The 15493-nt window shown below is 36.3% G+C and overlaps 2 protein-coding genes across 2 annotated transcripts; both read right to left on the bottom strand.

Annotated features, from left to right (window-relative positions):
- Positions 1-574: 574 nt before the first annotated feature.
- LOC129734742 (long-chain fatty acid transport protein 2-like) lies at positions 575-3962 on the bottom strand. Its single transcript, XM_055699407.1, has 5 exons — positions 3950-3962; positions 3656-3854; positions 3189-3280; positions 1219-1349; positions 575-607 (listed from the first exon to the last, which is right to left on the bottom strand). The coding sequence occupies exons 1-5, from the start codon at positions 3960-3962 to the stop codon at positions 575-577; spliced, it is 468 nt and encodes a 155-aa protein (XP_055555382.1).
- Positions 3963-6549: 2587 nt separating this feature from the next.
- On the bottom strand, positions 6550-14355 carry LOC102049965 (long-chain fatty acid transport protein 6-like). The gene is given in 8 exon segments (XM_027817017.2): positions 6550-6783; positions 10189-10313; positions 11979-12016; positions 12018-12103; positions 12105-12133; positions 12937-12989; positions 12991-13149; positions 14060-14355. Coding segments are annotated over 8 exon segments (1020 nt in total).
- Between the last annotated feature and the right edge of the window lie 1138 nt (positions 14356-15493).

The raw sequence follows: 15493 nt of genomic DNA on the forward strand, positions 1-15493 counted from the left end.
TTTACACATGTGTAAATATTCATTTATTAGTACTGATAGTATCTTTGGTAGTAAGCTCCCTTCAATAAGTTAAAAAAAGCTTTAGTCAGAGAACACATAAAAGCAAACAAATTTAATCAGTTCCACATATACAGATCCTAGAGGTCCATATAGATTTTCTCCATCTAGTGGAGCCATAAAAAAGGTCTGTTCCAAAGTTTTTTTCCCAGAAGAGGGCACTGCTGTCCTAAGGCATCACAGACAGTATAACCAATGCTAACTGCATATGAAGGTACATTTACTTAGTACAGGAATGTATTAGTGAAAAAACATTTTCCTCAATTCTTAAAACTCTCTTAAAAATTGCATTCTCTTTAAATGTATACATCCTTTTTCTCCTCTTCTTATTCAAGCTCACTCACTCTGTTATGTTCTCATCTTGTTCTCAATCAAATTTGTGCCTTTCAGACAGCTTGTCAATATTTAGGGAGAGGCAAAGCTGCTAAATGCCTCTCAGCACCCCCCAACAGCAGAAAACTGTCAATTAAAAACTTTCAGAAGATCTAATGTGGTGCTCTTTCCTGCTCTTTGCAGTTCATGCTCTCGTGTCCTGTTGCAGAAGGTCATCCTGTGGGGAGTACACAAGGGGTGTAATTGTTGCACTTTTAAGGTGCAAGTTTAAAAAGAATTGTGTCCCAGTTCTGCTTTTATACTCTCAGGCATGAAGGTATGTTTCAGTTCTCGGATTATGACATCTTCACTGTAAAGTATCTTACTGTCTGTTGCAAAGAACTAGATATTCCTTTGATGCTTTGTCAGTAATAGTGAATAACAGTCACTTCAATCATATTAGGAAAAGGTTTTAAATGGATGATGTCATCCTTTTGTAAGAGGACACTGTTATGTGTAATACTACCCATGTGTGTCTGCCTAGTCTGCCATTGGTTAGAAGAATACACTAGTTAAAGATGAAGAGCATTCAAACAAAATCCAAGTTATTAATCACATCTAAGATTTTTAGTTATGAATGGATCCTTAAAGCAAAATATAAGTTTAATTCATCAAATATTTGCTTAAATTAATAATAATAAGAGCAACAATAATTCAGACTAGTATTACCTTTTGTGTTTCAATTATTGAAACTGTTTGTAAATTGATTCCCGCATTCCATGATTTTAAAGACCAATTTTCAAGTCAGACATAAGATAAATACAAGTAATAGACAACTGATTATCTTACCATGATTCTCACAAAGCATCGTTGGGCATAAGTTGGAAGGAAGTCCACAACATACTTATAAAGTCTTTCTCCATTGAAGGGTTGGTCAGGTTTAAGCACAACAGCTGCCATGCCTGTTCTTCCTTCATAGCCTAAAAACAGTTGAAAAATACTGACAAGTGGAGCATATGTGAGTCTTCTACGACATTTGGAAGGATATAGTATTGGTCAGAGTAAATATTTTGATGTTGTGAAATATATGTTTCATCCTGTCAGACATCGAGTGTGAGATACATGAAACTTACTGTCTTTGGTTCTATTCAATTAAAAAAAATGTCACAAACCTCTTTTTATTAGTAATTCTGTATGGCTGGCAGTTGGCTGCTAGGTTTTCTTCCTGCCTTGCCCAGTGTTAACATCAGTAACATAGTGGCCTAATGAAATCAATGTGACCCTTAGTTCAACAAAAAGCTGAATGCGCTTCCACAAAACTAGTGCAAAAGATGGACATAGTCATGTATGAGACTGCACTTTACACCATCTAGTGGCTATTGTACATTGTATGAGCAGTGCTGAGTGTTTTCTGCTCTATTCCACAAGCAGATTAGTGGCAAATAGGGGAAGTGCCTCTTAGTAAATGACAAGCAGCAAATTATGTTTGATGTGAAGACAGAAACAAAACCCTTTTAGAAAAGATATAAAAACCATAGTCCTTGCTTTCTCTTTATTCAAACACAAAAATTCCAAATGGAGAAAACATCTAAATTAGAAGAAATGAACTGCCGCAGTTAAATCTGCCCAGAATGAAAGAGCAGCTTTGAGGTGTGGTCAAGGCATTGGAGAGATAAGATATGGGTGCTCCTTTTCAATGAAAATTAACTTAGAGTTGTTTAATTGGTAATATACAATAAAGTTTGTTTTGGCAATATTTGAGAGTGAAGTTCATTTGGAAATTTGAAAGACTGTGCTATCTAGATTTTATTTACTCTACAACCAGGAATGAATGTGATTCCTAAGCTCTTGAGGTTTTATTTTGATGTACTGCCATTTATTTTGATTAACTGCCCTAGCATTTGGTAGCAATAGCCCTTTGAGGAGTTCTTGTCAGCTTGTAGATGAAAATGAGATAAGCTTTCCAAGTTAGGTTGCAGGTTTATTTGCATGCTCCTAAGGATGCCATGTCTCTCAAATGAACATACTGGCATCTGACAGCCACCTGCTGATCAACCATTCAGATTCTGGCTGTTTGTTCATTTTATTTTCATACATCCTCTTCCTTTGAATCCATTGTGTTTCCCATCTCTCAGTGCTAAGTGGGAGCTTGTCTCTTGATAGCTGCTTCTTCATGTGAGTACTTTTTTTTAATACTAGACTGTGTTTGTCTTAATCCAAAGGAAACATAGAACAGCTATTCAGCACGACAAGGTTTACCATCTTCAACCTGTTCATTTAGTTGACGCATCTTCTCAGCAATTTTCCACCTCATCTTGTAATTTAGTTGCCTACAGGTTTTCAGCATGGTATTTTATAATTTTATAAAGCAATTATTGTATACTTTAATGTGAATGGCAATATTCTAATTATGAAAAAATATGTATCTTCTAGGACTGTACTTACAGGATGGTCACAGGTGGTTTCAGACATGTCATTTTTTAATATGGCCCCTGTTCTGCCATTTTTCAAATGCAAGCCTGTAGCTTAAGAGAAGTCCTCTGTAGTTTATAACTTTGTACTTCTTACATCAGTGTTACAAGTTTTAATGCAGCTCAGTGTTTCTGCCATTCATTACAAAGTTTCAGTGTGTCATGTTTATTAAATACAGCATTTTATGGAAACAGAAATTTCAAAGCACTGCGGGTAAGCCTATATTGCCAAGTTGACACCATTTATTTGCTTATGTAAAAGTATGCATTCTGTTGCAAAACCAGGAAGGACAGAGTAGGAAATTACTATTTTATTTTTATATTCTCAAAGAATAGGGAATGTCTTACTTTTTATGCTGTAAACATTAACTTCTTGGACAAAATCCATCATACCAATGATGTCTGCAACTTCTATAGTGGCATTTTTTTTCCCTTTCCACCTGTTGAAAATATTTTAAAAAATAAGGTAGATATTAGCAACAAATTTTTATTCTATACAGGTCTCTGTGTGGAGCCTTACTTTTAATTTGGACTGCTGTCATTCTTAACTGAAGCGTGTACACAAATAAATCCTTTTCTGATTTAGTGCCATGTCATTTGAGACCCCAGACTTAAACTAAAGTGACGTCTGACTCAAATTTGAAAAATGCTACTGTGTTGATGTGTACTTTGGTTGACTTTAATTGCAGTCCTTCATGTTTCTTTTAAAGCAAAATTGATACTCACCAGTTTCAAGTCTAACATGTGTAATCCAGTCCTGCATATATGTGATTTCTTTCAAGCTCACTGGATTTACTGGTAACTCTGTACAATACCCAAAAGTGTCTGCCACATGGTCACTGAAGTAGAGAAAGACATCCTCATCCATCACTAGGAGGTCACCTGTGTTAAAATACACATCTTCTTTCACAAACATATTATGAAGGAATTTCTTTTCTGAGGCTTTGTTATTTCCCATGTATCCAGAAAATGGGGCATCCTGAGTAACTTGCACAGCTAGAAGACCAGATTTACCTGCAGGGCATGAAAAGGAGATGCAACACCCCATATTTACAGTGAGGTATTTAGAACATAAGGTATTCTATTAAAAATCTTTCGGAAAGCCTTACCTGTTCTACTCATATTATTGCTACATTTCCATAACTACCTCCTGAACAGCAGAAATATGTGAGTAGAAAAGGGAACATAATTTTGCCTCCTTCTCTTCTGAAAAGGTGGATTAGGGAAGAGCTTTTTGGGCTATGGTGAACATCACCCTGAAAAAGCATTTGCCCACTGAAAGCGTGGCTATTTTGTCATTTGAAACAGATGCTGGTAGTCAAACAGTACATATGGGGACAAAACAGCACCTGACCTCTTTATGCTATATGTTTTCCTGAAGAACAGGCCTGCAACTGCTCTAAGCACTGTGCTGGTGTGGAAGTGCACATTTTAAGACATAACGTGCCTGTGTTTGGCCTCCAAACATCAAGGATGATAGTTAAATTTACATACTAAAACTAGTGATGAGCTCTTTCCTGGAACTGTTAACACACATGGATTCATGTGTGTATCCACAGACACACAGATATTTAGTGTAATTTCAGCAAAATTAAGTACTGTGTTTTCTGAAAGTCAGTTTTCAGGATTTTTTCTCAAAGATATTATCAGCTGTGATGCAATCCTATTTTCAGCCTGGGAGCTTCAGCTCTTTGAGCAGGAGTATTCCATTCCAAGTAGGAGTTTAGACATTCTATGCAACTCTAGACACTAAATGGTTAAAATTGTTTTGGTTAGTACATGGAAAAATATGAAAAATATTATTCAGGTAATTGAGGTACTGTTCTTCCTCAGAATTTTAAATTTGGAAAACAGACAGCATCTGTAAGCATCTGGTCTTGGAACACAACGTATCTAGGAATTACTTTGTCCATTTTATTTGGAAAAATGCCAGCACTAAGAAATCCGGTTTGTTCAGGAATATGAACAAGTTTTTTCAGGTAGGAATAAAAATATTCTGAGCCCAGAATATTGATTATGTTCTTACACTATTGTATTTTTAGGTATTTGGGTAAATAATAAAAATTTTGATAAGTTATTTGGTATATTAGCAAATACATCCCTATTTGGACCTGCTGATAATATATTTTTCCTGTGTAATTTTCAAGTTCTAAGTCTATGTCAAGAACCTGTTGCTTACAGAGCAGAGATTTAATCCCTGCCCCAAATTATATCACCATGTAAAATGAGGTATCTCTTAGTTAATAGATAAGTAATATTTTTCCTTACCTATGGGCACTTTCTTACATCCACCATTTTCATCCTTCTTAAGTTCTTGTTTCCTGACGTTGTATTTCAACAACCCAAAAGAACGTAGGAGCTACCTAACAAAAGTGTATAGGTGTACTTAAAAACCTCACTGTCTTACTTTCCAGTTGTTCTGATAAAATTTGCTCAGAGTTAATAGATAGTATTTTATTGACTATGGAACACTTGGAACAGCCTGAAATATACTGAGTATTCTGAGAACCTAAGTATACATACACAGATAAAATGTTCATCTCTCCTTTATCAATAAAAAGAAACCCACTGTTTTAGAGCATGGTCATATTAAAAACATTTTTTTAAAGTAAAGTGGAACAATGCTTTTGATCAAACTGTCTATTTTACTTTAAAACTACCATCCATTCCTAATGTTCTAAAGATACAACATTACTGGAATGCAAATCAAGACAATTCTCTGACAAAAAATCCAAAATAAATTTACATAACTCTCAAAAATTACTCCAGCCAGATCCAAGTGGAAACTTACAGCTCAGTAGTTTGATTTAGGCTTTCTAGACTTCATCCCCTGTCCACAAAGCTAAGATTTCTAAAAGATCAAAAGCACTGTGGAGTTGTTATTATGGCCATGGAAAGGCATTTTCAGCACCTCAGATTAAAAGCAGAAGTCATTTGGAAGTCATTAATCTGGTTAATCTAGTTTTGATGTTAACTGCGCGGAATCTTTAGTATTATTAGAACAGTATTTCATTGTAGTATAATGTTGATGATTTCCCCCAAGAGTCTGTACAAATAGGAAAAGCATTTGAGACTGTCAAGTCTTTTTTATGGGTGGGAGATCTCCAATGCGAGTTTCAACAGTAGTCATATATATAAAGTTAATATTTCAGATATCAAGATGTGTATTTTTCTCCTGCATTTCCTGAGAAATTTGATTTTTTTTTTGTTTTGCTTATCTTATTTCAGAGGAGAAAGTGTGGTGCTGATTTTAATGAGTGAATATGCAGTCAGAGAGTAAATTTGTTGAAGTTTGCTCTAGAACATTTATCTCCTGATTCATATCCAAAGTAAAATCAAAATTAATTGCTTCCTCATCACTTAATATCTGTTGGGTTTTAGGATGATAATTACACTTTTAAACCCCCATCATTAATCAGTCCTATGCATAGTCACTTCTATACAATTAGGGTGGGGTTTTTTAATATTCTGGGGAAAAATTCAGATACACAAAGAAATAGTTTCAGCTTCTGTGGACTTTGCTGCATATTTATTGTAGCTTCACAATATATGTAAAGAGAATAGACTCAAACAAGGGGCTAAGAATAAGGTTTCTGTTTCCATGAACCAAATTTGGCTGTATCTGGACTGTAGTAACCAGGTTCTTCCTTGCACTTTCCCGCTCTTCATAATTTCTGCCTTTCATGTGCTATTTTTATTCATTGGCTCTTTAGTTGGTTGGTTGATTGGTTGATTTGATTACAGTTACCTTTGAAAAGATGCCAGCATGGCCCACAGCTCCTATTTTATTAGGATAGTTCAAGAAACTAAGATTTCCTTCTGTGGACCCATAGAATTCAAATATTTTAATTGGGCCAAACCTCATCAGAAATTCTTTTGAGACAGCAGGTCTGAAACTGCTTCCTAGAGCAATGTGCACTTTGTGAACTCTGTCCTCTTCTTTCTGTTAACAATGAGGAAGAAACATTCTGCAGCTGAGAAAAGTGTGTTTAAATACCAGAGCTGATCTAAAATTTTCTAATAGAACATTTTTCCTTTAGAAACTGTTACTTTGACTAAAATACTTCACAGAAGGGTATTCATTGTGTAAGAATCAAAGAGAATATCATCAGAATTCTTGTTGGTCTGAGGTTGAAGGATTTGCATTAAGGTGAAAACTTTATTTCTGTAGTTCTTTGTATTTTTGCTTTGTAATTCAGATGTATATTACAAAGTTTAAATGCATTATTGTATCTTGGAAATGTAAATAAATAGGTTTTAAGTAAGGGCTGTTACCCATAGGATGGAAAATCCTTTCTGAACCAAAGAAAGGAATTTTTCTGCATAAATAAAATTGTGTGTTAGAAAACACTTGTGACACACTATGGTCAGTTCTACATATTTGGTAGTAAATTTGACACACCTGGCATGTTGCCTAAAGGACCTGAAAAAGTAACAGAATGACTTACAGCTCCTTACCATATCAAATAGGTTTAGGTGCAATTTTTAATCTTATACCCAAATTCAGAAAAGATGGAAGTCAAATCTGCAGTCAAAATGTAGTTGTTAACGTGTGATTGTGACCTTTCAGTTACATTATTATTGTGGCAAACTACTCAAATGCTTGGGCCAGACTGCTCAGCACCCTATATACAGGAGTATAGTCAAGACTGCCTATGGAAAAGCCGCCACTTTGGAGGTATAGTTGGGATTGAATGATTAAATTACTGCCATCACTGAATGATAGCAGAAAATAAAATTATTTCGTGTCCACAGGAACAGTTTCTTCAAACCAAAACCAAATAAATGCATTTTGTTTCCATTTCAGTATTGTTTTAAACTTTAAAAACTGTAAAATTATATTTGATTTCTAAATAATAATAAGGCGAATTGAAAAGGGAACATTGCCTCAGAATTATACTGAAATATTTTAGCAGAATCAGTGTTTCAAGTTTGTCACATTTAAAAATACTCATGTTAAAAGTACTTTGTGAACTCTGGATTAACGGACAATTTTGTTTGATTCAGAACTGCATTTTATGGCAGATAGATTATTTGCCACAATAGGATTAGCTGTAATGCAGAGTAAACTCCACTTGTTAAAACAAGGAATGGAGTCTTCCCTGCTTCTGCTGAGCAAGCTCTGTTTTCTTTTGCAGTTTTAGTGCTAAACCTGGAGGAATAATATGGTTTGCATGGTTTGATCACATGTGTGTGATAAAACCCCATTACCAACCAATTGGCAGGCTGACTGGGAGAGCTACTTCATGCCTAATATTGTATCTTTTTAAGCACTTGGTCTTCAGGATGAAATAATGGATTATTTTTTTTTAATTTTTATTTTTAATATCTGCTTAGAGTCTAGGACTTAAGAGTAAATCTCAGGAACCTCGGAAGTTATAAACATAGGAGAACCTGTTATGCTTACCTTGTTTTATCCCTCGTATAACAATCTGCAGGACTGCCCTGCATTGCCTTGAAATTTGAAATATTTATATTTTTAAAGTTGTATGGTTCTCTTTCAGAACATTCCTTGACATACTTTCTGTTTGGTTTGTTACCTTCTGTGGGGTACCATGTTTAAGATTCAGTTCTGATAGGCACATGGATGCCGGGTAAGCTTCCTGTAGACATCAGAGAGTAGTGTCTAGAGTCTCTGTCTACATCAAGGAATCCAGGAGTGCTTCCTAGTTCCTAAATCGATGTTCTTTCTCAATTTCAGTGTGAGACCTAGGCGTGCTCTGTGAAAGGAGGTAAGGACATGTCATATCACATAAGGTATGTCATATCTTGGATATGACATAGACCATACTCCAACAGGTCCCTCATCTATGTAGCCCTAGTCCTGGGCAACACCATGACTGCTGTGCTTTGGCATGCCACAGCACAGGGAGTCTAGGTGAAATGTAGCTGGCTGGCTTATAAGCCTGCACAGGTTTCCTTCACTGTAGAAGAGCCTGTGTGGTGCACTAGAGGTTGTATGTATTAAACTTCAGTAAGATGCCTGATCTTGACAGGACTCTGCATTTACCCTCATCCCTCCTCATCTTCCTTAGCTCAGCTAGACCATCCTTCTGGCTTTCCCTTCTTATCAATTGTTAGTTAAATATCAATATCTTCTCTGTCAAATTCTTGTTATTGAGCCAAGTAAAGAAATTTCTCCCTGCCTTTTCCTGCAGGAGAGAACTTCACACAGCTAGTTTGGTCTAGTTAATCATTCCTTTGTGTTTTTGGTGCATGGACTACTGACATAATGTTTGTACAGACTTGAGTTCTGGCCAGCATCTTTCCTGGCTTGTTCCCTCTAATACATTTTTGTCTTTGACCCCTCTTCTACATGCAGACCACACAATAATAAGTCTCTGTTCAAATCAGCTGGTGGATGCTCTCAGATGTTCGCTTATTGCTTGTTCTTGTGCCAATCTCTGACCAATGCAGCTGGAGGTCATTTGAACCTTGTACTTGTACATGATGTTTTCTGTGGTAGGTAGAAATGTTTCTTGTCACCTCCCTTCAGTAACTTCCTAACTCCCAAGTATAAAATTAAGAAAATTAGCCAATCTTTTCCACCATCATCAAGAAATAAGCATTGAAATATAATAAATATTTTCAGACTTGCTTTTCTGCTGCTTCTCTGTTTGGTGATGTCTTACTTTTGTCCTAAATCTGACCATTATTTACCTTCTAACAGAGTTTCATTATCATCATTTCATTATTTCATCACCCATGCTCTTCAGGACTGTTATCTCAGGGGTGATGAAGATTTTGCACTACACTATTACTCCTATGGCTTTATACAGGAAAGTTTGTCACCATATACACAGCCATGGAACAAAATGTGCCTTTGGAACACCTCTTCAGAAAAAAATCTAAACAAACAAAAACTCATTCAGCCGTTTCAAAGCCGTACAAAAATTATCAGCCATTAAATACTGAAGAGTAGCCTCCTCTTAATAAGTAACTACTTTGAATCAGTGCATTGCAGGTGGTAAATCACTTAATCTGGTTCATGCTCTTGTTTGATCATTGAGTACAATAAAGCTTTTACTGCTTTTCTCTTTTCCTTACGGACCTGCTACTTGCCTATCACTCAGAAGAAAAAAGCTAGCAAGCTTGGCTTTACAGAGGAATTTATTTTATCGTCTGGGTATAACTGTCCCATCCTGCCAGGTTTGTTTCTGTGTAACCATTACATTTGCTGATATAAATTTCATTCTATAATAGAACTACAAGGAACGCAAGACCCAAGTTTTGTATACACTGGAAAAAAAAGCTTTATCAATCATTAAAAATATTATACCATTGAGAAATGGGTAAATCTATATGACTTATAAAATACAGATTTGCTATAATTTAAGGCAGCACTTGCAGTGGGCTGGTTGCAAAGGTAGTGACGGAGTTCTCCCATGTACAAAACCACGGCAACATTGTATTTTCTACAGTCATTCCAAAACTGGCTTGCAGAAAATTTCTTCTTCAAAACACAAGTTGCTCCTAGCTGATGAAAGCAGACAAGAAAATTCAAAATACCCTTTAATGTTGATCTTCTATCACTTTTGTTTAAAAAAGTTGTCATTTTCTTAATTCAACTAATAATAAATTCAGATATTTAAATAAATTGTAAACTATTTCTGGCAAGATCTTTCTGTTAAATGTGACTAGTATAATGAAGCCTTGCTTCTTTTTCTGAGTAGTAACTAAAAACATAGAGTATCAGAAGCAGTAGAAGCAAACCTTTTAGTCATCTCCAGTTGTTAGGAATAGGTCAAAGCCTAAGCATTTTTTTTCTGTCAAGATGATGACTGGTGTAAGTCTGAAAAAATAGAGCTTGAGATGGGAAGCTCCCAGCTTCTCTCTTTGTGTGAGAAGTGTTGGAAGGGAAACCATCTCAAAGCCTCTGTTATTTCTGTCTCACTCCCCTTCTCCTGTTTCTTCATCTTCATCGTCAACTCATCATCCTCAGTTTTTTTTGTTTCTGTGGCCCTGAAGTTCCTTCAGAACTATCCATTTCAAAAGCCACCTTATTCTAGACCTCTCATGTCTGCCACCCCATCCCTTTGCCACAGTTTTTAATGTGTTGTCATACAAGAATTTACAAATTTCCCTATTTCTATCCTTTCCAAAATTCCTTTTTGGCTGAGTCCTGTTTGTCCCACATAAAGCTTCCCAGTGCCTTCTAAGTTCTGAATCCCTTCTAGTCCACTTGCTTCTAGCTTGCCAGTTTCTCGCTGACCCTGGTATCATCTCATGCAAAACCTGAAGCCCTTTTCAGCCTCACTCACCTCAAAGCCTTGTCATTTGAATCCCAGGCCCCTCAGAGTCCCCATCTGAATGGCCCACCTGAGAAAGCTGTTACCTTGCTTTTTGTCTTCCAAGACAAATCATAGCTTCAAACTTTTTTATACACCATTTTCCCCATCACTTTTGTGTTTCTGTTAGGCAGCAGCAGTCTTGTTATCAGTTGCTGTAGCCCAGCATGCCTGCCCATGCCCTTCCTGAAGAAACAAAGCACTGAAACAGCTTTTAAAACAGTCCAGATATATAATTACCATAGCAAAACCAGCCTCTGGGCAAGACTCTAAAGACAGGAAAGGAGGAGATATCTGGAAAAATATCTGATTGCTACCCCTTTACAAATATCTCCCATTATCACAATCAAAATCCTTCCCTTCTCTTTAGTACAATGAATCTAATTCTGTAGGTGCTACTCAAATATGTGACTCGAAAAGCTCCAAAACACATTTAGTTGACCTATTTTGAAAATTAGTTAAAGCTTCCACAATGCATTTGCACCTTCTAAAACTAAAAGTCAAGCCTGACTTCTCAGATGCCTATGTGAACACCCTTAGACTTTTGGTGTAGGATGCAAATGCAATTTCAGGTTAAACCTACAGAACATACGCAGTGGTATCAGCAATACTTAGACCTCAAGTCATGTTGTGTTGGATCTATGCAACAATTTGTGTCTGTTCTAAGCTTCAAAAAATATGAATGTATCTTAGATACTGTTTGCAGACTGGAGAAAGTGATATAAATGTGAAAATTACAAAAGTCTGTTGGTAGACATAATATTTAAGTTACCAAACAGAGTTACTCACCAATAATAAACTGTTACAGCTTTCTGAAGTTAATGAAACTCTATTAAAAGGTAAATATTGCCTAATTCAGTGCATCCACCGATGCCGAGAAGCACTGATGTGATACAAGGGAAAAGTGAGATACATAATATCCTGAGAAACTGCACCACACCGAGTGAATGCTAAGCAGGCAGATAGAGCTCTTAGAATGAGTGATGATAGCAGCTTCTGGGAAACCTGTCAGAGGGAGAAGAACAAATAATTATGAATGTACTGCTTGCATTAATAATTTTGTTGTGAACAGAGTTATGTTTGGAATGTACAGGAAGAATTGTCTTCTGAGTTTCTGTCCTGTCCTGTCTTTTAGTCTTTACCTCATTAATATAACTCTTTAGTCTCAGCATCTTCAGTCTTTTTGCCTGTAAGGCTGTTTAATCTTCTCATTTGCTTTTTCTGGAGGAGAAAGTCCTTATCCTTCACAGGCAAGTGCACAGTGTTCCCTTGCCATGAAGCGAGAATGAGAAAGCTTCTGAAGAGCCACTGTGCCACACAGCTGGTATTTGTAATAGGAATAACTTTTACAAAGCTGTTTTACAAAGTTGTTTGTCTTGACTAGAGGAAGGATCCCTCTTTCCTTCCCAGTGAAATAAAGTGAAGCTTCATTATTCAGACCAGTCTCAGAGGAAAACATTTCTCCCAAGGCCCAACCACTTGTGCTGGCCATATTTCTTTTTAGGATACACTTGTGAAATTCTGTCACTATGGAATCTGAAAAGCTGTTAGAGAGGACTTGGCCTGATATTTAAGAAATAAAGTTCAGCCATGGAATATCTATATGAAAGCTCACTAACTAGAATTATGCCCTTGTTACACCAAGGCAAAATGGTTTAAAGTGTACTGTGCTTGTAACTAAATGGATTCCTCCCTATCTTGACTTTAAAATTCAAGTTCTGTCTTTTTGTGTGCCTGTCTTGTTACTAAATTTATACCACCTTTATTTTCATAGAGATGCAGTTGTACTTTTTAGTACACATCTTCACCTGCACTTCCCGATGGGAAGATATACATAGCTGTGTTTCTTGTGTTAGTGACATCTTTGAGATAGAACAGATAGATCCAGCACCTTGTCTAGTTTGTCTTGTATGATGTGAACATGCTGGAAAGGAAAACTGGTGCTCATCAGCCAGACAGCAGCATTATTTTCCAGGAGATGAAAAACAGATCCTTTCTCTATTGTTCCCAAACAATCCACCAAGTTAAAAAAAATTACATGCTTATTATTAAAATAATTAAATCTATAGACCTGATTATTTGCATTGGAATTATATACTGTACCACTGTGTACAATGAACCTGCCACAGTCCTCAGCAGGACTAACCCACCTACTGGACAGTGAAATAAAATCATGATGTTTAATTTCCCTATACTTCTCCCATGGGTTTAACTGTAATAAGTAAAACTCCCTGATCTTGGTGATGCTAATATATAAGATTTCATTTACTTGGTATGCTATAACATATGTTTTAAAACTTGGGACACATACCAACTAATGAGCCCTTATGGGTTCATATGGAATTATGGAAGTATTGCCAACTTGTATTAAAGATAGGAAAAGAGGAGTAGAAAGGTTAAATAAATTGCCCAGTATTACATAATATGCCAGTAAGAGGGCCAAAATTACAGCTCAACATGCTATATTCTTCTCCACGCAATGCTGCCTTGGAACCACCACTTTAAAGTAGTTCTAAAGTAACCATAAATCTGTAAGTGAAAATTTTGAGCTGAAGGAAATCACCACTAGCAGTTTCTTCCTGTAGTCAGTGGAGTTGTATCTGCATAAGCCATAAGTAGAAATAGAAGTAAGGTGATGGTAAAGTATCTCCCCAGGCTGCTTGCTTCCTGATGCATGATTGTTTCTGCTAGTACATTGTTCCATGCGTGGAGAGACTCAGATTTAGGCCTTTCATTATACTAATTAATTCCACATATTTTTGGTGCTTATACACTTAAAATGTAAGCAAGACTATCTCTTCCCCCTCTTCTTTAGCTAGCATATATGAAGTGCTTGCAGCTTTGAATGGCTCTGATTTTCTGTTCTTGATAAAAAGCATAAAGCAGTAGAAAGTCATTAGTAAGTCAAAAACAATATGTAACTAACTTTCTCCTATCACCAGTGCTTTTGCTGAATATGTATTAATGCAGTGCAGGAGAGATCTAGAGGGGATGTTGAAAGTGAGAAAAGCCACCATGCAGCCCAGCTTGGCCAGCCCAAACCACACGTGGATGAAGTCAGGTCCATTATCCATCAGCAGGGCCACAGTGTTGCCTTTTTTCAGGTTCCCATAGTGTAGGAAGACCTGTGCTACTGTGTTACTCCTCCTGTTCACATTCTGATAGGTGTGCACCTTCCCTCTGTAGATGAGGAATGGCTTGTAGGGAATCTTTCCCACTGTCTGCATGACAGAATGGAGAGAATTCCGTTGCTTCCCCCTTTTTTTACCATTGCTTTTAACCTCTTCCACCTCAAGAAGTAAATCAGATCTGCCCAGAAATATGGTGAAAAGATCTTCAGAGGATACACAGCACCACTGTTCCTCCAGCAACTGTCAAAAGCCATGTGCATAGCATGCTGGAGGCAGGGAGGAATAATAGATTAGCTACTTCAGAGTTACAAAATACAATACATTAATATAGTTAATTATGAGTTTTAGGAAGAGGCTGGAAGCTAGTAAGCTAATTACAATTCCACCAGATAATGTAAGAACTTTTTAAAATGCCATATTTGAGTTTACTAGACCCAGAAAAATATAAAAAAGAAAAAATAAAGAAAGATTGTGCAGTTTATAAGGACAGAGGAGTTCATTCAGAGTAAAGAATATAGCCAAGCTGACAGTAGAATGAAAAAGACATTGACAAATACAAGATGGAAACTTAAAAATTCAAAAAGTATCTGAAGATCAAACAAAAGAAGATATAAACTCGGGAAACTATATAACACTTTTTTTTTTTTAACTTGGAGTCAAAATTTTGTTTAGATTGTTTATTGTACAATGGCAAATCCTAAAAAAATTGGAAGCAGTTAAATCATATAGTATCATATGTATATTATTGAAGTATGTTAAGTAACATGCACCTGTAAAATGCACCAAATATGTTATTCTTTGCTGCCTGAGTTACTTTTTGGTCCAATAGAATTTGAGACCACCATCTAATCCTCCACAGGTTTGAACAGTCTGATGAACATACAGAAATTTCGGGCAATATACGGAATGAACCTTCTGCATCTTCTGAAATAGCCAGTTCTTACCTTAGGATTCTCTAGCATTTTCAATAAATGGTGATTAATATCTTTGCATTGTTTATATTATTTTCATTATTTACAATAGTACCCCTAAGTCTCAAAGAAAAAGTCATACACGAACACATACTAAGATTTGGAATAAACTTTTAGAGCCTAACAGTTCTCAGCTTCTTAAATGTATTTCAGGAAACCATTAGTTGCCATATTTTCACATGGTCACAGAGGAGGACTTGTGAAGATCGTGCAAGATCCCTATAACTTGATATGTGCAACATTGACCAGTCTCCTTAAAGTTT

Source organism: Falco cherrug, chromosome Z (genome assembly GCF_023634085.1).
Source record: "Falco cherrug isolate bFalChe1 chromosome Z, bFalChe1.pri, whole genome shotgun sequence".
NCBI lineage: Eukaryota > Metazoa > Chordata > Aves > Falconiformes > Falconidae > Falco > Falco cherrug.